Raw genomic sequence first — 24591 nt, 5'->3', positions numbered from 1 at the left:
AAAAATTCAAAGACACCGGGCGTGGATCTAATTCGCATGTATGATCTAAAAAAACATGTTAAATTATTTAGTCCTATAATTACTCACCTAATTAACAGAATTATTGACACAAGTCACATTCCAGCTGAACTAAAATGCAGCATCATAAGGCCCATTTTTAAAAATCGAGATCACACCGTAATAAATAATTATAGGCCTATTTCCTTATTACCCGCATTAGAAAAAATATTAGAAAAATATATATCTATAAATTTGGATAAATATTTAAATAATTTGGGCATTATTGATGAATGTCAGTATGGCTTCCAAAAACAAAAAAGCTGTGATAAACTGCTCGAAAAATTTTCCAATTATATAAATTCAGAGCTTAACTCAAAAAAACATGTACTAGTATTATTTATTGATTTCTCAAAAGCTTTCGATACACTCAGCCATACACAATTAATCAAGGTACTCGAAATCATAGGAATCCGTGGTAAACTCCTATCATTTTTCAAAAACTATTTAACAAATAGAAAAATGTATGTAAAGATTTTGAATGTAATGAGTAATTTTAGATTTATTAAATCAGGGGTGCCACAAGGATCAATTTTAGGACCAAAATTATACATTATATATGTAATTGCCATGTCTAAACTTTTTAAAATAGCCCGTAGATTTATTTTTGCTGATGATACTGCACTAGTTGTCTCTAATGAAAACCCTGAAATAGCTATTCAAGAATTACAAATTGACTTTAACGAGCTAATTAAATGGTCTCATGATGTAGGATTAATTATTTATGTCAAAAAAACTAAATGCATGTATATAAGATCACCGAGCTTGAAAATGTGGAACTTACCTAAAATAACTGCACATAATTTTGATTGTATACATAAAAAAAATTGATAATATTTGCTGCTGTGAAACAATTGATTTTGCAAACGAATATACTTACCTTGGCATAATCGTAGACAATAACTTTAAATGGGACAAAAGTGTGATCAAAATTTGTAACCAGCTCCGATGTTTGGCGAGTAATTTTTATAAATTAATATTTGTATTGACTCGATGTACTCTCAAACTTATATATCACTCTATGGTCGAATCAATACTTAGATATGGAATTCGAACTTGGGGACACTCGAGTAATATTAATATTAAATACATTCAAAATCTACAAACTGCTATAATTAAAAAAATTGTTAAACCTAGCATTTACAAACAAAGAAACAACTTAAAATTACTGTATGGCTCTGAGGGCCTACTCCCAATTAAAGGGCTTCTCTGGTTTATTATAATTATGGATAATGCGGGAGAAAATGCGTACAAAAAGCCATTGGTGCATAGTCACAAAACAAGATTTACTGAAAAAAAGGCCTAAAAATTCCACTAATATCAAATAAGTATGGTAGCAGAACACTTGACTATTTGATACCTGTGATTTATAACAAATTTAACGAAAACTTTAACTTGAAAAATAATGAGGAACCTTGCCCTAAACTGACAAAAAAGTGGTTAATAAATGAACAAAACGTTTATCTATCCTAAACATTATATTTGGTATTAATATTTAAACTTAAGCTAATTTGTATTATGTTATAACATTAAATGGTAGAACCTACAGACAAGCTGATTGTCACAGCTTTGTGGGACTACCCATATCTTATATTGTATTAAATGTAATTATATTAAATTTAATAAAAAAATAAAAAAATAAAAATAAAAAAAGTAAAATACGATATATAGATCAACATAGTTTTTCATTTACCATTCAAAACGGTTCGGTTTGGCAGCGTACAAACCCAAACCACTCTTCGTAAGTTGGAATCAGAGGTTTTGGAGTAATGAACAGTTGAAGGTCAAAGAACCGTTATCTCTACACAAACTTTAATCTTTTAACTACACATAACATTACAGAAACTCGGGGAAACCACAGAAACTGATAAAAAAGGGTTTTTCAGAGCGGTTTTTAACCTTTACCCTAGTATTTTTACTCTCTATCAAGGGGCGTGAATTGTATACCAACATTCTGTTTCAACCACTTAAAGAAATAAGTGCCATTTTCCGGTTAATGTTACCCGTCTTCCTGAAAAAAACTTTATATTAATTGCGAAATATATTTGAATCTTTGAAAGAAAAACTTTACTGTACCGTGGGACAAATTTATATCTCTATCCTTAAAAGTTCTCCGACATTTTAGTGAATATTCCCGGGCTTCAACGATTTAGCCAGCCTTTCCTTTAAAAGAAAAATCATCACATCCTGATAATTCATATATCAACAGTGGGTTCTCCGACATCACCCTATAATTCCTAAATCAACAGTGGGTTCTCCGATATCACCCTGATAATTCATATATCAACAGTGGGTTCTCCGACATCACCCTGATAATTAACAGTGATAACACCCTGTTAATCAACTATTATATTAAAACACAAATAACTTTGTTTACATTACTTTATATTAAAGTGATGTAAACAAAGTTATTTGTGTTTTAATATAATAAATAATGACACCACAAAGTGATAAGCTTTCAGAAGAAATTTTATTCGAAAAATTGATAATCAACAGTGGGTTCTCCGACATTGCCCTGATAATTCCTAAATCAACAGTGGTTTCCTAAATTTCCCGGTCTACGGCCACCCTGTAACTCTAGATAGTTTATTATCGACGGTTTTACGTTCGGCTGTAAACTTGGTGAATAAATCTTCAAGCTGTAACTGTTCACAGAATCACATTAACTTGGGATATTATCATCTTTCGGTTGGTCCACAGGAGTTGAATTAACGATCTTATCTTAAAAGCCTATCCTGTGAGCATCATGAAGTCGGATCGTGGTATGGAATATTCAACCGGCCTATAGTGTATCACGAGTCTCGGCTTCGACAAAAAAAATTGTCATTTTTATGTTTAGTGAAAAATAAGCACATGTGAATTGAACACAACCAAAAACATCCTGGTAGTATTTATTCCCTTTATCAGTTTTTAAATATTGCACATACAAGCATAAGAGATTAGATTACATAGTAGATATACTATATTATGTTTACAAGAAGATTCCTATGAAGCAGGAAGTAAAAAATGAGTCAATATATCTATTTGCGGGGGATTATCACTACACCTGTCATGACTTTATTACACCTGTTCCTTGAAGACGTAATGATTCATCGTAACATCATTTTGTTCAAGAGAAAATGCTCTACATAAAACCCGAGAGATATTGAGGTGGGAGGAGTAGACTCGGGTCAAGAGACTATACGAGTTCACCAATATTTCAAAGCATAATCATTGAAGTAAACTAACTAACTAACTAACTAACCATCACGCCGTTTCCCCGCAGGGGTAGGCAGAGAGGACGGACCGCCAAACAACTCGGTCTTGGCACACACTTCTTGCCTCATTCACATTCATACATCGTCTCATACGTACTCTTCTATTATTCTGACTCTTGACATGGCCCGACTCGAGTATCTGATTCACTTGATCGTGCCATGTCTTCCTCGGGCGTCCCCGACTTCTGCTACCATTCACATTTGCATCATATATCCTCCTTACACTCCTATCTATTATTGAAGTAAAGTTGGTAAATAGACGCCCAGAAATATTGACCGAAGAGAATTCCAAATGCATTTAAATAGGCAGGTGCCTACTTTAATTCCGTTCTTTATTCCCCAACGCATGCGGAAGAATACTGCTATGACTGTTAATAAAAATGGATGATATTAAAACTTATACGGTGAAAATGAATAATCAAAATAATAGCTAACTAACGAACGTGTTATTTCTAAGCAGGGCATTGCGATGGCAGGCAAAGTTGATGTGAACGCCATACAGCTCTGTGCTGGCACACATTTCTTGCTCCATCCACATTCATACATTTTGCATCTTTTCCGCCCTGGTGGTGATATCTGGGTCTTGCTCTATTACTATCATACAATGGGATTGTTGTTAGAATTCAGTTGTGAACTTCTAGCCAAGCTTCCATTGACAAATTAACGACTGCTACGTTCAGTCCCCCAATAATTAAAAATTTTCCAATCATCCTTCTGCCATTCATTACCTTCCATTATCATTTCGTCTCTCGCGAGCATACTTCCTTTAGTACGCAAACTCATCCAATTGCATCAAGAATTCACCGTTAATGACCATAATACACATTGTTTACGTATTCTTTCTTCCAAACACCACGACATTTTATTTGCTTACATTCATTATTAAATCATTCTGCATACATACTTCGTTCATCCCAGGCACAAGATACCGTACATCACACGCACGCTACATCAGAACATAAAAATGTTGAACTGTACAACTTGACTTGTACCCCTATCGGGTAAAGTACCTATCTACCTTGACACAAGTACACTTACCTACATGGGTAACAAAATAACAGCACAAAGTAGGTTTTTCAAGATTTACTCGTAATTTATTTAGATTAAAATCATTTTGTCCGATTCTCCCTTTCCCTTTTTTGATAAAAATATATCTCCTGCGATTAGTTTGGAGTGACTGTTTCAGAGAAAACTTTTTTATTGATAAATGGTAGAAATAAAAGGCATTCGAACACCGAAACCTACCGAACGTTGGTAGATGGCACCTACCTTAAAATACGAGAAGGCACCTTCCAACCAAAGGAGAAATTATTTTCTTCGAATGCCCAGATATTTTGGCGCGCTTTCACAATAATAAATTCTTACCGCTGTCAGTGGGTGTGGTAGGTTACATTGGCTTGCTTGCTAATTAAAAGCACAAGGCTTGGATTTATACATATACATTCCTTTTCATTTACGCATTTAATATTGATGAAATTGTAAGATAAACTTCGCACTCGAAAAAAAGCTCGAATTCCGCTGCATGCTTAGTACGCAAACATATATATGTATACTTAGCACTTGGTGTTAACCTAATTACTAATAAAATAACTATTCATTATGGTAAAAAATCCATTAAAGTTCCATTTTTTCTCAATTTATGAAATACGCATAAATTATTAAAATTACCTAAACTAAACCCTAAAAATCTATTTTGTGCATGTGAACTTAAACCCCCAACATAGCTGTCTCCATTGATGTACTATAATTAGCAATGGCTGTCTCCATTAGATACAATTTTAGTTGAAATCGAGTGTTGTTTTTTTAAAGAGCCTTTGCATGCAGCGGAATTCGACGAGTTTACCAATTGTAATGCTATTCTAATGATAAATAACGATGGTTTTAAAATAGAATTATTTTTGACACCCTTTTTGCCATGATTAATTTGTATACAAATAAAACAGCTTTTCTGTGTTCCGATGATGTATGGAAATTTCACCACTCATAAAAATCAGACCACGTTATTATAATAATTCTAAAAATCCAAAATAAAAATACAAAGATCATTCCGGCAACAAGCTAATAAATATGTGGTAGTAATAATACTATACAACTAGCCATACCCGTATGAATAATTCGCGAGTATTATAAATTACAACTTATAGCAAAGCAAGTATCCAGAGTTTGTTCATAACATTCGACTTTTTTACGTAGTATTTTATTTATTCTTGTTTAAAATGCTATACCAAAATTATTATTTTCACATAGTTCAAAATAAGGAATGATAATAGTTTACAATATTTCTCGAATATTGTTTGCACAATAACTTATGTTGTAAACCAGCAATAACGAGCAGATCCGAAAAACAGATGAATCATTATCAGAAATAAAATTTCGGTAACCTTCAGAAATACTACGATAACCTGACAATTTATTTTATACAAAAAGTTAAGTGTGCGGTTATACCTTACCGTAATAATATTATTGCTTGGTGGTGTAGGTATCAATATTCACAATTTTAGTATGACAATATTCAGCAGAACGCTCGAGTAATTAAAAAATATATATTTAACGAATTCCACAACTTACGCACTGTGTAAATGAAAGTTAGATTTTATAAATATTATTCCAAGCCACACCATTTAATAGTGTACCTACATTGAGATATATACCTCATTGCCTATCATCCCAATACGAGTCTTATCGGTCGGTAACTGTGCGATGATTCTGATGCATATTCTATTAACGATCCTTTGCAGACAATTTAATAATATATGACTACTTATTGAAATCAAACTAGAATCCGGATAACCATCTGGATTATTTATAATGTCATTGTTGTACCTACTCTTGCTCCAATAACAATTCCGTGATGATCCGAGATAAAATCAAACGCATAAACAAAATCTTAAGACAAAACATACTTCCCGGGTGTTTTTGAGTGTTCTGGGGAATTAACTCTCAAAGCCCTTTACATTCGACAGTTTGTAAAAATATTATATTATTTTGATCCCGAAAATGAACCGTATAGTATAGATGTTTATTTAAAAATTCCAATTTCATTAAATTTATCTCACCGGCATCTCTATGTTAATCAAAGAGTATTGGTGGAAGAACAACAAGATTTAAAAAAATATTTCTTAATTTCCTTTATTTAGCATCTTTAGTTTTTGTTAATTATATTGAATCTGTAAAACTGTTGCAATTAGAAAAACCAACACGAGGGCGAAGATTATTGTGCTTTCTTTGACAGTTCTACCTGTGCATATTGATAGAATAACAAATTAGGAGAAAACAAAGCTGTAGAAAAAAAAAGATTACAGAGACAACTTACCCTACTATTTCTTGGTCCACTTATAAATGGTGACAAATTGTATACACGGCTTAAATCTAGTTTTATTAACATTTTGCACCTCGAAGCGCAGACACTCGACGCCATCTTCAAAATATACTGAAAGACCAGGGTAACCACTATAAAAAGATTAAAAAAGTTACAAATCCATCTCACTGCACATACACTATATACGGATTAAGATAAAATTTTCCGTTATCAAAATTCTTAAAATGTTTTTTTGATCTAATCTTATCTACATCAGAGTATCTTTTATATTGTGCAAGAAATTACTTGAATGGTATACTTTTATTATGTTGGCAGAATGTTAGGACGGGAGACGGAATAAATAACTTACAACTAACTTCACGTCTATGTATTGCTCTCTCGTTTTGCCTAACAATTTATTACCCTGAAAAATGAAATGGAATATGCGTTTGACAATTTGTTCTTTTCCTAACTTCACATAGCATGATAAAAAGTTTTGTGTTTCTGTTTCTAGCTGTCTGGTTTCGTACGAGAACTTTGTTTAGATATTTGCCGGTGGTTATAAAAATTATATTTTATACCCTTTGCTAAAAACTTATTCAAAATGGCAATGCCAGATTATAAGTTGAGTACAGTCCTCCACGGTCATTCATTAGATGTAAGATGCGTGTCGGTAACTAAAGATGAATGCATTCTGTCTTCGTCTAGGGACAGAACTGCGAAACTGTGGCATCCCGAGGGGTAAGAAGATGCTGTTTTGCATTTAAAAAATAAAAACTTGCTTCTCCGTTCTTGTTTCTCTGCTCATTATGATTTTTTTTCTAATTTCAGAGTCAAAGATTTTGCCACAGTTGTAACCTACAAAGGACACAATAACTTTGTGTCTTCAGTCTGTTTTCTTCCACCCTGTGAGGCTCACCCCGATGGGTTAGTCGTGACTGCTAGTAATGACACAACGATATGTGCTTATAATGTACAGGATCCAGACCCTGTCATTATATTTAAGGGTCATGAAAATGTTGTCTGTAATGTATCTCCTGGCAAGATACCTGGTAGTATTTTAAGGTTAGAGCCACTTTGTGTTATTTGAATCTATATTTCGAACATATAAATTGATTCATCCCTAAATATTTCATTATAAACAATTTCCTCATGTCATTTCAGTGCAAGTTGGGATAATACGGGACGGGTATGGTCTGTGAGTATTTTGGATTCAGCCGTATTAATCCTCAAAGGGCACGCAGCGGCTGTTTGGGCCATCATAGAACTCGGCGGCGGTCAGAACATTGCGACAGCTTCCGCTGACAAAACCATTATTATTTGGAATAATGACGGGGAAAAAATTCAATGTTTGACTGGTGAGTATTCATTTTGGTTGTTGTGCAATTTATTTTTATTCGTTTTATCAGAAGTGGCAATTTAATTGCTACATAAAAGTGGCACATTAATTATTTGCTGAAATTCTGCACTTTTTTTGATCAAGTGATAAATATCTATTTACTACTGGAATGGCTTTTTTTAAATTGGTCACCTGCCTTGTCATCTAGGAAAACCGTTTAACTAAATATTTTGACTTGAGGAAAACAATTGATTTATTAATTTTCTCTTATTCCGCTTCACGGTAAATACGCAATATTTCACTTTCAAATAAATGGATTTAGCTTTATTCAAAACATGATTTATTATTTCGGGGGAGACGGAAATATACGCACTTTTAATTTTAATTTCGTTTATTAAGTCACTTACGCGATATGTCAATTAGTATGCGGCGCCGCCGACGGCGACTATATTCATATCAAGAGTTGGATTATATTCATAATATCGTAATTCATACCTACAAAATATTTCATAGACACTGCTGCCAACCAAAAAAAAATTAGTATTGCCATATAAAATAAATAATATCATTGTGTATAATTAATCCATATTAATATGTAATTCAATGTATTATTTATAACAAATAATCAATATACAGTGGTGCCTCACACAACGAACTTAATTCGTTCCAGGAGCAAGTTCGTTATGCGAAAAGTTCGTTATGTGAAACGCGTTTTCCCATAACAATACATGTTAAAAAAAATAATTCGTTCTGTAGCATAAAATATGGTAAGATGACATAAAAAAAAGATAAATTTTTTGTTATTATTTTTATTTAGATACATCTAAAAACATAATGAAAAAAACACACATTTTTTAATTTTAAGAAATAATCGAATCTTGCACATCTTCATCCATTTTCCGCCGATGGTGCAGTGAAAAACCTGTCCAAAGTCGTTTGTTTCTCTCTTTTCTTCAACATCTGCCGGAAATAACGGACAAGAGTATCGGAGTACAGGTCGTTGATCCTGTTTGCTTCAGCGGAATCCGGATAGTGGGCATTGGTAAACTCCTGAACTGCTTTCCATTTGACCAGGATGTTCTTGATGTCAGCAGTTGGAATTGGTTGATTGTTTGATTGTTGCTCCTCGTTATCAGATGACGCTTCCCTTTGAGCATTGTCCTGTTGTTGGGCCAGAAGTGTTTGGAGCTCTTCAGTTGTCAGCTCTTCTTTGTGTTCCTCAATAAGCTCCTCTACATCCTCTTCCTCTACCTCTAATTCCAACCTTTGGACCACTGTGATGATGTCCTTCACCACTTCTGTGTCATCAACTACTGCTTCTTCCTGAATCCACGAAGGCACAAGCATCTTCCAAGCAGAAATGAGGGTCCTTTGTGACACTTCTTCCCAGGCCTTCTGTATAAGTCGTATTGCCAAAAGGATATCAAATTTCTCCTTCCAAAACATTCGGATAGTCATATTGTCTCCACCAAACTCGCATTCTTCAAACACCTTATTAAAGAGGGCTCTAGTGTAGAGTTTTTTAAAGTTCGCAATAACTTGCTGATCCATTGGCTGGAGAATGGATGTGGTGTTTGGTGGCAAATACTGCACCTTGATAAAAGGATAATTTTCCTGCAATATTTCTTCTAGGTCTTTTGGGTGAGAAGGGGCATTGTCAAGTATCAGAAGGGCTTTGAGCGGCAGTTCTTTTTCCAACAAGAATTTCTTCACGGCAGGAGCAAAGGTTTCCAGAATCCATTCGTTGAAGATAACTTGGGTCACCCAGGCTTTTTGATTGGACTTCATATGGACGGGCAATTTGGACTTAATAACGTTATTTTTCTTAAAAATTCTTGGATTTTCAGAGTGATAAACCAATAGAGGTTTGATCTTGAGGTCTCCGCTGGCATTAGACGAAATCATAAGGGTAAGTCTGTCCTTCATGGCTTTGTGTCCTGGCAATTTCTTCTCTTCTTTTGTAATGAATGTTCTGCTCGGCATTCTTTTCCAGAAAAGACCCGTTTCATCGGCATTGAACACTTGTTGTGGGCAGTATCCTTCATCCATAATAAATTTTTGAAAATTAATAGAGAACTTTTCTGCTTCTTTTTTATCAGCACTGCCAGCCTCACCATGCATATTAACGCTGTGGATTCCATACCTTTTCTTAAATCTAAAAAACCACCCCCTGCTGGCTTTGAAATCTTCTTTATTATCTTGATTGCTGCTACTTCCAGGGATGTTTTTCTTTAGATCTTCATAAATTATCTTGGCCTTGTAACAGATAATATCTTGGGTTGTTACGTCACCTTTCACCTGCCTGTCCTTAATCCAAATCGCTAATAGCCTCTCCATTTCCTCGTGGATTGAAGATCTATGTTTTTCATTAACCCTTAACGGTTTTGTGGTATCCCTGTGAGCACACATAGAAAATAATTATTTCCTAGAGGAGCAGTGTGCTTTTTAAAATATCACACATTTATTGAAGTAACTGATACTGCCATCTATTGGCCGCTGCCAAAAACTTCCTTCAAAATTTGAATATCATCGTTTTTATCGACATTTTTGTCATTCATCGAGAGATTTTTTGACAGTCGGATGTTAGAAGAGTTCAGTGCTACAAAAAACCTCTTTTTTGTGCAGATATTAAGGTAATAATTCAATTTTCTATTAAAATACAATGTGCTATTGTGATTATTTTAAGAATTATATCGAAATATGTAAATTACCATTCGTGGTTTGAATTTTTCATGTGTTACTTCAAGTGTACCACAGCTCCACTAGGGAAATCTGCACTGACCGTAAATTAATTTTTTGTGTTACCGCATTTTGCTAGTAAAAGTTATTTTGATGTTCTTCCAGATGGAAAGGCTGAGCGATTTTGAAATAAATGCATATGTCATAGATTTGCCGTCAGATCCCGAATCTGAAGTTGAAGATTTGAGTGAAGATGAATTAAATCCAGAAGAAATCTTTAATCCTACAGAAATAGAAGATTTGGATGACGATTTCTGCGAAGATGATAATGCACCTCTGTCGTCATTACTTACGGTTCAAACAAATATACCTGAGAATTATGAATGGGTGAGGAATATTGACAAAATTAAGAACATTGAACCATTTACTGAGGAAACAGGTGTACAAATTTCAAGGCTTGTTGGAAAATCCCCAGTAGAGATATTTTCAAGTCTCTTCACAAATGATTTGTTTGAACACATTGTATATCAAACAAATTTATACGCAGCAGAACAATATGGCACCAACTATACCCCTATTACTACTGAAGAATTAAAGTTGTTCCTAGGTATCAACATTCTAATGGGTATAAAACGATCACCTAGTTATAAAGACTATTGGTCATCGAACGATGCTATGAGAGACAACTTTATAGCAAAGACCATGTCACTAAGGCGATTTAGCTGGCTTTTAGGAAATATTCATCTCAATGATAATACTCGAATGCCAGAAAAAGGAAGTGTTAATTTTGATAAATTATACAAAGTTCGTCCATTTCTAGAAACCTTATCACAATCATATGATGAATGTATGTTACCCACTCAACATCAAGCTATAGATGAGAGTATGATTAAATTTAAAGGAAAAATATCTTTCAAACAATATATGCCAAAAAAACCCATCAAACGTGGTTATAAAATCTGGGTGAGGGCAGACCAAACAGGATATATTTTTGAATTTGAGATATATACAGGAAAAATTGAAAACAAAGTCGAAAAAGATTTAGGAGGTCGAGTAATAAAGCAGTTGACAAAAAAGTTGATCGATAAAAATTACATTGTGTTCTTCGATAATTATTTTTCTTCTGTGCCGCTAATGACAGAGCTAAGCAAATATAATATTCACGCTTGTGGAACTATCAGAGGAGACCGCTTACATTTGCCCATAAAAAAGAAAAATATGCGAATTGAGAAAGAGGGTAATATATATCTGGAAGAAGATAAAAATATGAAAAGAGGTGACTGGGATTATGCAACGAGCGATAACATTTCTGTCACAAAATGGATGGACAAGCGAAGCTGTGTATTGATTTCAAACTTTTTAGATCCTTCAAAAATTGGCACTGTGGTGAGAAAAAATAAAGATGGTTCGAATTCGACCATTACATATCCCGAGGTTGTCAAAAAATACAATACCCATATGGGCTATGTGGATAAAGCGGATCAACTCAAGTCTTATTATGAGATCTCTCGGAAGAGTAAGAAGTGGTGGCACCGCATATTCTTTCATTTCCTGGATGTAACTGTTGTTAATTCTTATATTATTCATGGGAAACTACATGACCAAGAAATGGTGCATAAGCAATTCCGATTGACGATTGCAGAAGGTTTGATGGGAACAGGCCAACTTCAACTTCGGAAAAGTCGGCAGTCTGTAGAGTTGATACCTCGGTACAAGCCTTTTGTGCCAAAAGAAAGGCGTTTGGCAAATGCACAACATTTACCAGTAAGAGGAAATGTTCGCAGGTGTGCCAATTGCAGTACCAGAGCAGTTCCACGCAGATCGAAATGGGAATGCTCTACCTGCAAAGTAGGTTTATGCCTATCGGAGCTGCGAAACTGCTTCAACGATTATCATAAAAAATAATTTTCATATATGAAACAGTTTTCTCATTCTTATTTACCATTAATTATTATTTTAAACAATTATTGTTATTTTTCTCAGTTGAAAAAAAAAGTGCTACTGGAGCAGTGGTACTCTGGAATGACCACACCAAGTTTTTTAATAAATCTTTCAAATAATAACTCATATTTTTTTTATTATTTTTCCTCATTTATTAACATCAAAATGAACCTATATATGCAAAAAAAAAAAAAGAATTGAAAGAAAAGGTTCAATGTTCCGGTAAGGGTTAAATAGTTTTGATACTCCTTTGGCTACTTTGGCTGATTTTATTGCATCCTTGTTTTTCAAAATGGTGAAAATGGTGGTCTTGTTGAGGCCAAACTCTTTGACGAGGTCACACTGTTTTACCCCACATTCACTCCTTCTAATTATTTCCTGTTTCATTTCAAGAGAAATCACCTTCCTGCTTTTTTTAGAACCCATCATATAAAAAAAATGTTGAGTTTATCTTAAAAGGACGACTGCCGTGATACGTGTGCGATTTAATTCGTAATGAAGAACGATTGCTGCGATACGTGCGTAAGTTAAGCGTACTACGCAGTGACTAACGAGTCTAACGACTGCCTGCGCGGGAGGATGCAATTAATCGGCAGTGATCGTAGAAGATCGGGCGACTTCGTTGTGTGAAGCGAAGTTCGTTGTATGAATCGTGAAATGAACGAAAAGGAAGTTCGTTGTGTGCAGCATTCGCTGTGCGAGGCGTTCGTTGTGTGAGGCACCACTGTATAATTAAATAAAATAACCCGAATAACAAACAAATAGAATAAAATGTGATTAAACGTATTCCGTTTAGGTAGTTTAGGTTAGGTTAGGTTAGAACATGGAAAATAGGTATTAGAATTAAATCACAAACCAGTCTATACCAAACCTAGCGAAGCCCACATACTATTTGAAAACTGGGATGTAACTCTAAAGGGGACGCGAGCAGGCGTTATTTAAAGGGGCATTTTTTTGCTATAGAAAATCACAGTTAGATTAGGTTAGGTTATATCACAGACATAGGAATTAATAGACGAGAAGATAATGGCGAGGGGTAAAATCAACTGTTGAAGAACGAAGGGAGTAAGGCTGACTGTGATTCGTCAATAAATCAATCTGACAGTAAATAGGCATCTCGCATTATAATATCACCATTTAGTTCTTAAAAGTAAAATCTGCTTTTGAATGAATAGACATTTTTACATGGGAGCGCAAATTACTCGCCAAGTTATGAACAAATTTGCGAAGTCCAAATTTGGCAAAAAAAAATTTCTTCTATTTTCAGAGTCGAATATTTTGTTTACGTATTTAGTTAAGACACTTTTATAAGTGTTCATAATTTACTTCCCAGTAACAACGATGCGCACACTTGGGAATCGCTACATTCGACCAATGTTGGCTCGATGTGATAGTATATGTTTCTACAACTGATTCATATTATACGACGTGAATAAGCTTAAAATGATGCTTACATATGGAATGTAATACGACAATTGGGTTTATTCTCTTTTTCACATCTATTTTTACAAGTTTTCATAGTACAAGTCAACATTTTGCCGTGTTATTTCGTAAAATGAACCGATGATGCCTCGACCATAGTTCGCACAAGAATGATGACGTCACGTTTTCAAATTTCACTTGAGGTCATACGCGAGCACAGCCGGTTCCAATGGAACCGGTATGGGGAGTGGGGATAATACGCTTTTAATCACTTAGGGCAGGTCTACTAATATTCATATGTCTATGGGTTATATATATTAATTTAATATTTTCAAGATTTTTTTTTCTTTAACTGAATTAGTTCGTAGGTAGGTACTGTACGTAACCCGCGCACTGGCTAGGTAAATGACCGGTCGGTGGCCGAGTTGACATCGCGCTTGGGTCCCACTCGGGCGTAGTGTGTTCAATTCCTCGGCTGGCTAAGTCCTCCATCACAACACAAGCAACATTTTCGGCTTACTGTGGTGGTAGTAGGAGATTTTCAAATATTGTCAGGTTATTCGTAACCCGGGAATGTTTGTCTTTCTTTTTAAAAAAAAATAAAAAAATAAAAAATAACTAGTTGTGGTATTTCCGGCAAATGTCACATTATTTTGTTTCTTTGAAATCTCGTGTGACATATCGCGTAAGTGACTTAATAAACGAAATTAAAATTAAAAGTGCGTATTTTTCCGTCCCGCCCGACATAATAAATCATGTTTTGAATTAATAAAGCTAAATCCATTTATTTGAAAGTGAAATATTGCGTATTTACCGTGAAGCGGAATTCGTAACCTTCACCATTGATTTTTCTAAAACTCACCAAAATACAATTCCTTCTATATTTTTATACTTAATCAATTATATTTATACGCATGCTATCTTTATTAACATATATATATTATTTTCAGGTCATACGGACTGCGTCCGAGCGTTGGCTGTGGCCAATGAAGATTCCTTCTTCAGCTGTGGAAACGATGCCAGCGTTCGACTCTGGTCCAATAAGGGAGAATGCCTCAACACCTACTTTGGTCATTCCAATTATATTTACAGGTTGACATTTTTTATTCGTCTTACAAAAAACTACATTAAATATTTAACAGCTGTCTTATCTCACATTGAAGTGATGGACCTTTGACTTTCTACAACATTGCAGAGTTTTTAATCAGGGTAGGCAGTGGGAAAAAGTGCAAATTAATTGATATTATAAAACATAAGTTTTTGCCAAGAATGGCTAAGCGCTGACTTTCGATTCTGGATTAATATCCAACTAAAAGCTTCATTTATGCATATTGCAAGCGGACAGACAATGGGGTATTTTCACTAGAGACGTAATGGAATAAGAAATGAATGTTATTTTTTCTATTTAGCGGATGCAGATGCGGAAGCGAATACTAATTGGTATTATAAATTCAACGAGGACGGGTAGAATAGATATCATTAATCACTTTCGATGGATGAAGTGCATTAGATGTATTTTAATTTCAATATTCAAAATTTGATAATGGTAAATTGTATTTAATGAAAAGTAATTTTGCCGCTTTTTCACCTTCTAATTGGTGGCATGCGAGAAAAAAAAAAGCTCAACACGACGTTACAACACTAAGGGAAGTTACTTAATTACTAATCTAAAAACAAAACGAATCATGTTGCCCCGCGACCCGCTCCACGCCCATACTCGCATGCGCACGTGACCCGTTACTTACTAAGGAACTTATCCAAGAAAGTTCCGTTAGAATTTTGCGAAGGGCGGAAGTGAAAAGTATGCAGAACTCACAAAGCCGTGAGTCCGTAAAGCCGTAACAGAAGTGCGTTACATCTCAAATTTTCATAAAATAGGGATACTGTTAAAAATATGTGGAAGATTTAAAATTTATTTTTCTGATTCTTATCCATCGTGATAAAAATGTGTAATGACATTATTTAAAAGTGATCTAAAACCTCACATTCCTAAACAATTTGAACTGGCTACAACGTAATTATGATGTAGAGAACGTTACTGGCTGGTAAGATGGCTGTCACCAATGTTGGCCGGCGTGATGACAACAAAGTCATATTCACAAACATTTCTTTTAGGTTAGCGTTTTCCAACCTTTTTGAATTTTCATTTTGTTTTCGTGAAAGAGTTAATGCAAATCTTAGAAGCGGAAATTAACCCACTTCCCGACATCTAAGCTTAGCCGATAGACTTGTCGATGGTAATGCATTCTTTGGAGGCAACCATGCACACGCACGTGGACATAGACATTACTCTGAAATCGGATGACATTACAGCAGTTAATATACAAAATAAATGTCGGTCCTACGGTTGTTAGCACGGTTGACTGCAGTCCTTGGAGTAAGGTTCGATCCTCGGTCAAAAAGATAATTGAATTGGCCCAAGAGATGGCGTGACAAGGTTGAAAACATTTATTGGTTGATTTTAATACCTGCGGACCGGCAAAAATTTGAGTTATTATTTCACAGACCGGCTGACTTCTAAGACTAAGATACACACTGGCTTTACCAGTGCGGTAATTTTGGATCTAATATTTTTTTCGAAGGTCTATGAAAATATCCATTGATTTTTGAAAAATCTGTTTTAAATCATTTTCCAAACTTGTCGATTTACATAAGATTGACGTTCCTAGCTTTATTTCATTTTTTCTAATAAATATATTAGCTCTATCTATATATGGGATTTTTATTGTTGTTTATTACAAGTCCGTATTCATAGCTTGTTGTCTGTATTCGGACTAGTATGTATTCATGTTCATGAAAATCAGATTTACGCTTTAATATTAGCAGAGAAATTCATTTTCTTGTTCTGGCTGCAGCAAGCGTTCCAACTCGCAGAAAAAACTTTTTTGTTTTTTCAAATAACCGGAAAAAAATGTCTTCTGAGTGTAGTTATTAATGTTTTCATAAATTGGTTTTATTCAATTCAATTCTGGCAAGATCTGTGAAAAAAACATGCCCATGTTCTGAATAAAGTATTATTTAGGACGGGTTGTTTCACAGAATTTGAACAACTCACTTAATTTTCGAGTTCTGTGAAAGTTCTGTTATTATATCAGTTTTGTGTAGCAACTGGCCCATAATCATAATAACAGAACTTGAAAATTGATGTTGAAATTTGATGATTTGTTCAAATTCTGTGAAACAACCCATTTTAAGGACGGGTTGTTTCGGAGAATTCGAACAATTCAAGTTCTGTGAAAGATTTTTTCAAGTTCTGTTATTATTTCAGTTCTGTCAAGCAACTAGCCTTTAATGATATAATAACAGAACTTGAATAGGACTTTCACCGAACCCGAAAATGAACGTTGAAATTTGATGAATTTTTCAAATTCTCCGAAACAACCCGTCCTAATGTATTTCATTTCTTTTCAATGTATCAGCTTGAAAATCAAAAATTTTACAGTAAAATTGCTCGATGCTGTTGAGAGAGAAATCATTCCCATGTTTCGAATACAATTATTAATTATCTGTAAAGCATTACTTTGTTATTAGCTCTGCAAAGAAACCATTTCCAAGTTCTGAATACATACAAGCATAATTTCTCTTAAAAGAATAACATTCTAGTGGGATCTGTGAAAAATAAATTCTGATGTTCGGAAGGAAGAAAGAAGTATTAAATGTAATAGTTTATTTATGACAGCCTTAAGCTCGGTTTCAGGCAGGTTTAACTACCGTGATAATAAGTCAAGATTTTCACTATCCCGACCTTTCCCGTCGCATAATATTTACACTGCGTTATATACATTTTAAAGTATAGATTGATTTCTTGCACTTATTTTATAAACCCAATAATTATATTTTTATGCGTGTATCTAGGGTGAGCAGTGCTTATTTGCCCTTATGTATGGTACACATCACATCTAGTATTTAATATAGAGTTACCTTAGAAGAAATACCTCTCTCTCCCTGGTTTCAATCCTGGGATTGGTTTACAGCAATTTCATCTAATCTCCTCTTCCATTCTTCCCTGTCTTGTGCGGCTCTTTTGACTTGTGCATATGATGAGCAGCGCACGTCCACCAGCAGGTCCTCCAGGTACTCTCGGCGTGGGCGTCCCCTAGAGTTGGTCCCCTCGGTCATACCCTCCATAAATACCTAGCTATCTGTAATAATATGGAAGCGTGCGACAGTGGTGATATTTTTATTCAACCATAAGGTACATACAGGCAGCTTCTTGATTATTTAATACATTACCTCAATATAAATTTATGTATTTCAGTATATGTGTCAACCCTTCGCTGAGAGATTCCTGTTTCGTAACATGCGGTGAAGACTCGACAGTTCGTGTCTGGCTTGCGGGAGATAATGTCTGCACCATCACGCTTCCGGCACAATCCGTGTGGAGTGTTGCATGCCTTGGTAATGGCGATATTGTAGCTGGTATGTGTTTTACAGAATTGTTAATTAGTTTACAAAAGTTTTTTTTTAATCTTTTGCTCAATTTTCTTCCACAACATTTCCGCTTACACATTTAAAAAAAATAAATCAATTACAAAGTGTAAAAATATTTTCAAAAATTTGCATTAAAACTAATATTATATTTATTTTTAAACAGTACTGTTTTAAAGTGAAGTAACTTCGAAAGGTGATTGTACTTGATAGAGCAAGTAAAAAAAAACTTTTTTTTGAAATTCCATTTTTTTTATACTCATACAAAAATATTTTTTCCATGGTGAAATAACTTATTTAATGCTAAAATTGCCGAATTCCGCCTCACGCATGCCATAATTTTTATTTATTTCAAATTATTTAGTAGAGACATGCACAAAATATGTCTTTAGGTTATTAGTTCGGGTTATTTTAATAATTTATGCATTTTTCCTGACCTTCAAACTTAACTTTGATTGAGAAAAATGGAACTTTAAATGCATCTTTTTAATATTTGTGTCTTATAGTTGTTTCTTGTAGTAATTAAGTAGTTGAAACCGAGAGCTATTTTTTGCGTATTGAGCGTGAGGCGGAATTTGAAAACTTTACCTTAACAATAATTAAATTATATTTTTACCTGAAAACTACCTTAAAATGTTGGAATTTCAAAAAGTAATTTATTCTTTTTCCCTTTTGCTCTCATCATCTTCCGGATTTACTGTCCTTTATTATTTATTTTATTGTATTTTAGTATATAAAACAGGCGTGAAACTTCAATGACTGTTTAAAACATAATCAGCAGGTATGTTAAACTATTAACCACTCGCTTGCCCCACATTTGAACAAAAACGGTCATGATTGCCCTGGAACAAACAGGTGGACGTGCGACGCATGAAATTTTTTTAATTAATTCTTTTATCCTAATCAATTTCTTTGTAATCTTTTAAATATGTAAAAGGGTTATTTTAAACTTCATGCGAGATATTTTACTATTTTTTTTAAATTTTAGATTCATTCTTCTTTCCATTGACATCAAAAAACAGTTACAATCTTCCTGAAATGTTAAAAATTACAGGCTTTCAAACCTATGCGGGTAAAAAAAACGTTGAATTTTGCATAGAGACAGTATAAAGCTGCATTAATGATTTTTTTACTTTCATATGATTTTTACAAAGGAAAATAAAAAAGTCATGTTTTAAATAAAAGAAAAATATCATTTGCTTACCCAATTAGATCGAATTAGATGGCTTATTTGATAATAAAATTTCATTAAACATTTGCAGAAATGTGAAAAAATATATATTTCTGAAAATAAAAAATGATTATGTAATAAAAATTTTCATCCAAAGGGTTAAAACATCAAGTATCAAAAATCACTTTTCAACAAGATTTAAAAACATGCTGTATTAAAAATTAAATAATAGTTAAAATAATAATTATTATATAGTTAGTAATAAATAAAATGCTTAAAAATAAGTACAAGTGTAACTCAGAATGGCTTTTGCACGATATCGCAAGTCCAAAAAAGTGGACCATGCTGCTTTAAGGATTTCCCGCGTAAGTCCAGGGGCTCGATTCTCCAATCCAGGCCGCTCTCAATCGCCGTAGAAAGTACACATTGGTCAACATTCTCATTCTTGAGTCTTGTCCAAGTTACATACTTTAAAGCCAAAAGTCATTTCATTCGAACCAGTGGACACTGACTTGTCTTCGATGGCTGTCAAAATCTAATCTATTGTATCCTAACCTAAGATCATTTCCCATGCGCCCTTTGAAGGACCGGCATCGTAAATTTTTACAAAGTTCTTTTAAGTACAATATATAATGGCTGATTTACCGGCGATGTTGGTTGCAATACATAATGTAGAGCAATCTGAAGCAGACGCTTTGAGACCAACTAGAACATTCCGCCAGAGGCTCTATTCTTTCACGAAGTTTACAGATGATCACCAATATAACAATGGAAATGTCAAAAACATCAGAAACATAAACAATATTCGAAGAGCCGTCATCATCTCTTCAACCCTTCTACATTCAAGAATATGTATAAATAAAATATTCAACAAATTTCGTCGAGATGACCGATAATTTTTCATTTGTTTATGGTGCATAACGAATAACTCTTGATCGATAATGGAGATCGAGCCCCAGTATTGTGGTTTGGGGCAAGCAAGTGGTTAAACAACAATATTTATTAGTTAATTCAAAATTAAATGACAAACAAGTTAAATGGGTAAAAGGTACAATATACAAGGACATAAACCTTTTATTATTGACATCTGTGCTGATGACACCCTGATTTGATACTTAATATTACTTGGGTACTATGTTTCGAGCACAGCTATGTAAATCCTGCCTCAGTTCAAAAAGAATCAAACTAAATTGTCTTGTGAAACTGGAATCTCGTAAGAATATCAATTAGTGTTATTCTCGCCAACATTATAACAGTAATGGCATTTTGAATACAATAGGAAATTACTGTTTCAAGGGTCGAGCGATGGATTGGTAAGGGTGTTCAGTGCAGACCCCACTCGCTACGCAGATGGTGAATCTTTGGTCACTTTTGACCGAGAAGTTATCAAGCGACAGGAAGCATCTATGCAGGAAATTGGAGGTGTCAAAGTCACAGAGTAAGGCATTTCTTCAAGTTTTTGATCTTAACATTTATCAAACCATGTAATAATTTCCACATTTGTCAACTGGCAAAAACCATTTGCAAACTTCAATAAAGCGCATTGAATTAGAGATAATATATATGTATTGCAGCCTGCCCGGTCCGGAGGTATTATTTGAACCCGGCAAGGCTGACGGCCAGACAAAGCTGGTGCGGAAGGGCACCAGTGTCAAGTGTTACTCATGGAGCGCCGCCACCCAAACTTGGAGTGAAGTGGGAGACGTAATGGGGGCCGCTGGGGCCACAGAAGGAAAGACTATGTATGAAGGAAAAGTAAGAAAACAAGATGTTTTATGAAATACCATTTGTAATACCTTTGTTTCTAGAAAGCTTGGTTATACATTGTACAATTTTATTTGTTTTCAGGAATATGATTTTGTATTTAGCGTAGATGTTGAAGATGGTAAGCCACCTATAAAATTACCCTACAATATGGGAGAGGACCCTTGGGCATCGTCACAAGCATTTATCCATAAGTATGTTAATTTTTATTTTGGTACAATATTTTACATTTCTTATTACAATTTAGTAATGTTGGCCTCACTGGGTGGCTTATCCGTGCTGAGGCTTCCATTGCTTTACTGTTGTAGTTTTATTTTCCTGTAATCATTATGAATATTTTATTTTATTTTGTATATCTTCTTTCCATGTCATAATTATGTATAGATTTGACTTTATGTTGTAAAATGATTTAATCAAAAACCTTGTTTCTTATTTAAAAATTTTATTTTCAGAAATAATTTACCTCAAGTGTATTTGGAACAAGTAGCTAATTTCATATTAAAGAATTCCGGACAAGACGCCAGCACTCTGAACCCCCCAACCAAGTAAGTAATAAAATATTATTATTCAAATATATGATAATATTATCATCGCTGTAGAATTATGTAGGAATGAATACTGATCTTTTATTTCAGTGACTTTATGGATCCCTTCACCGGAGGTTCTCGCTACGTCCCGGGAACCGGAGTGGCGGGCCCTGGAGTGGCGGGGAAGAACGCCGACCCTTTCACTGGAGCTTCCAGCTATTCCACTTCTTCTGGAAAAGGACAGACTACTGCCCCTACTCTATTCCCACAAAAGACTTATTTGAGGTATTTTATTCCCATCATAGTTTTTTTTTTGTTATTGTGCTAACATAATATAATCAAAAATGTTATAGGATTGCTTCAATCATTTTCATGATAAAACTATAACAAAATTTTACAATGTCAAAAATTTCTACCCAAAATAATAAAATGGCCTTCCTTCCAGGTTTGACCAGGGAAATGCTTCTCTAATTTTTGATAAATTGAAAGAATTTAATGTGAAATCCGGGTCTGCTACAATCACCAATGCTGACTTAGAAGAAGTTGTGAAATTAGCTGATATTGTAAGTTTGCTTTTACCAGCTCTTTTATAAAGAAAATATAAGCTTTTCTGTTCTCTTATGAAAATTTTTCTTTTCATTCTAGAAATCGGATTACAGTGCTGGTGCCGTCAATAAATTAAAACAAATTTTAGAATGGCCACAAGGTAATTTCTAGTGTTTTGTTCTTACCTTTTTGCTTGTTTGTACATAAGTATACATATATGTATAATGTTCAAATATCTTTAATTATACATATTTTTCCAGAGTTCCTGTTCCCTGTATTGGATGTTACGAGACTGGCAATAAGAAATGCCAATACCAACGCTGACTTGTTCAATAAGGAAGCTTTTGGGCATCACCTTCTGACATTACTCATTGACAATCTATTACCTGGTCAGTAAATTTGATAACTAGTGACTACATGGTCAGGTGACCTCATTTTTATATAACAGAGTCAACATTTACATAATATTGTTATTTTTTTAGGTCGCCTAGCTGCCAATCAGCTACTATCGCTCAGAACTCTTACAAATGCGTTTGCCCATCTCGAAGGAGAAATGATTGTGTTGGAAAAGCACGAAGAAGTCTTACATGCTTTAATATGTATTTCAGAACTGAACAAAAATATGCAAGTATGTATCTTTCTGATTTTACCCAATTGATTTTACATCATGATTCTAATTCCTGGAACTGATTCTTTTTAATTACAATATTTTGCAGATTGCCGCTTCCACGCTCCTTCTTAATTTGTGCGTAGCCCTCGGTCAGCTGGACGACACAACACAGATATGCAATTGTGTCATGAGAATGATGTCCAAATTTTCTGACAGTGAAGCCTACTTTAGGTAATGTTGATGTTATGTAATCTTTTATTTTAAAATTAATTAAAAACCTCGAGTTTCTTGTACTTTTCATACTTTTGATAATGTTTTAGGTGTTCACTACTTAGTAAACCTAAATTATCCATAGTTGACAATGTTTAAAATATGTGGGTTGTGTAGAAAATTAATGCCTATTTAATGTTTTTACAGGGGACTTGTTGGCCTGGGAACACTAGTGACAGAATCCCCCTCCAAGATCCGCGTTACAAGTACAATTGTGTCCGATTCATCGTTTATGCTTCAACTGAAGAAAAATGCCTTGCTTGAAACTAATGCTGATGCCAACAGGCAAAAGGTGATGACATGTGCCCAACAAATTCTCCAAATATTATAATTTTATATATATTTAATTTTTATATACTTCCCTACCACAATATTAAGTTATTATAATACTAACATTTAATAGTAAACTGCGACTCATAAAATGAATATTCGCAATATGTATAGTGAGATTTTTTATTTTATAATAATAATCCTAATTTTGACCACAACATGCTGTCATTACACCTGTAATGTCAGAATCTGTTCACATTTTTTTCTTCAAATACTTTTCACAGGTTATTTAATAATGTGAGTGTCCATATGGGTTGACACAAATCTTTGTGTAAAGCCGCGTCTCCATCGACAATATTACCACAAACATGAAACTTTGGGGCAAGGCCATAATGTTTTTGTTTTCTGTGGCCGATGGAAAACAAAAAATGTTGTGGCCCGACCCAAGTTTTTGAAACATTCGTTTGCTCGAGACCCGAATTAAATTTAACTAAACTCATTAAAGATTGCTAAACTTACTTGGCGGAAGATATTACTAGCACAAGATGACTCATGAGTTCCATTAAGAAGAGCCATAGATTAGTGCCCGCTCTCTGTTAAGCTGGGATCCCACCTGATCAATTTCATAGAACAAACCGTTTGAAATTGGAAAGAAATTGTTCACACTCGCTCTATTCTGTATAGAATACAATGAAAGTTAAAGTTGATTCAACAGTGGGTTTCTATTTCTATTGGGCGTTCTGTGGCATAAAAAGCCTGTTCTCACAGATCTATTTCCTAGAACAGATGAGGCGGAAATTTGCCATTGGAATTATACAAATATCCATGTGGTAATTTGGCGTTAAAACATTATGTTTGTGAGATTTTTACCCTCGGCGCACTATGGAGGTATTGATTGCAAAGGTTAAAATTAAATACTGATGCAAAATTTAAACCAATGTTGGCTTCAGGAGTTCAGCCTGCCAATCAATTTGGCATCCTAACTAATACTAGAGACGATCTCGATTTGACG

The 24591-nt window shown here is 34.3% G+C and overlaps 2 protein-coding genes across 2 annotated transcripts in view; one reads left to right on the top strand and one right to left on the bottom strand.

Annotated features, from left to right (window-relative positions):
• Positions 1-6877, bottom strand: part of MCU (mitochondrial calcium uniporter) — a 245994-nt gene extending 239117 nt beyond the window's left edge. Inside the window, exon 1 of the mRNA XM_089637613.1 lies at positions 6628-6877. Within this exon, the coding sequence (XP_089493739.1) occupies positions 6628-6732 (105 nt within the window). The 5' untranslated portion in view covers positions 6733-6877. The remainder of the gene's footprint in view (positions 1-6627) is intronic.
• Positions 6878-7101: 224 nt separating this feature from the next.
• Plap (phospholipase A2 activator protein) lies at positions 7102-23746 on the top strand. Its single transcript, XM_089632043.1, has 16 exons — positions 7102-7353; positions 7444-7677; positions 7777-7970; positions 14944-15085; positions 18252-18412; positions 20889-21030; positions 21167-21347; positions 21441-21550; positions 21809-21901; positions 21992-22168; positions 22329-22446; positions 22529-22589; positions 22690-22818; positions 22912-23057; positions 23146-23270; positions 23457-23746. Exons 1-16 carry the CDS (start codon positions 7217-7219, stop codon positions 23638-23640), a joined length of 2334 nt encoding a protein of 777 aa, XP_089488169.1. The 5' UTR covers positions 7102-7216; the 3' UTR covers positions 23641-23746.
• The last annotated feature ends 845 nt before the right edge of the window (positions 23747-24591 follow it).

The sequence above is a fragment of the Hesperophylax consimilis genome, chromosome 1 (genome assembly GCF_061612785.1).
Source record: "Hesperophylax consimilis isolate HC1 chromosome 1, BYU_Hcon_1.0, whole genome shotgun sequence".
Taxonomy (NCBI): Eukaryota; Metazoa; Arthropoda; class Insecta; order Trichoptera; family Limnephilidae; genus Hesperophylax; species Hesperophylax consimilis.
This window is presented reverse-complemented; position numbering and strand designations above follow the sequence as displayed.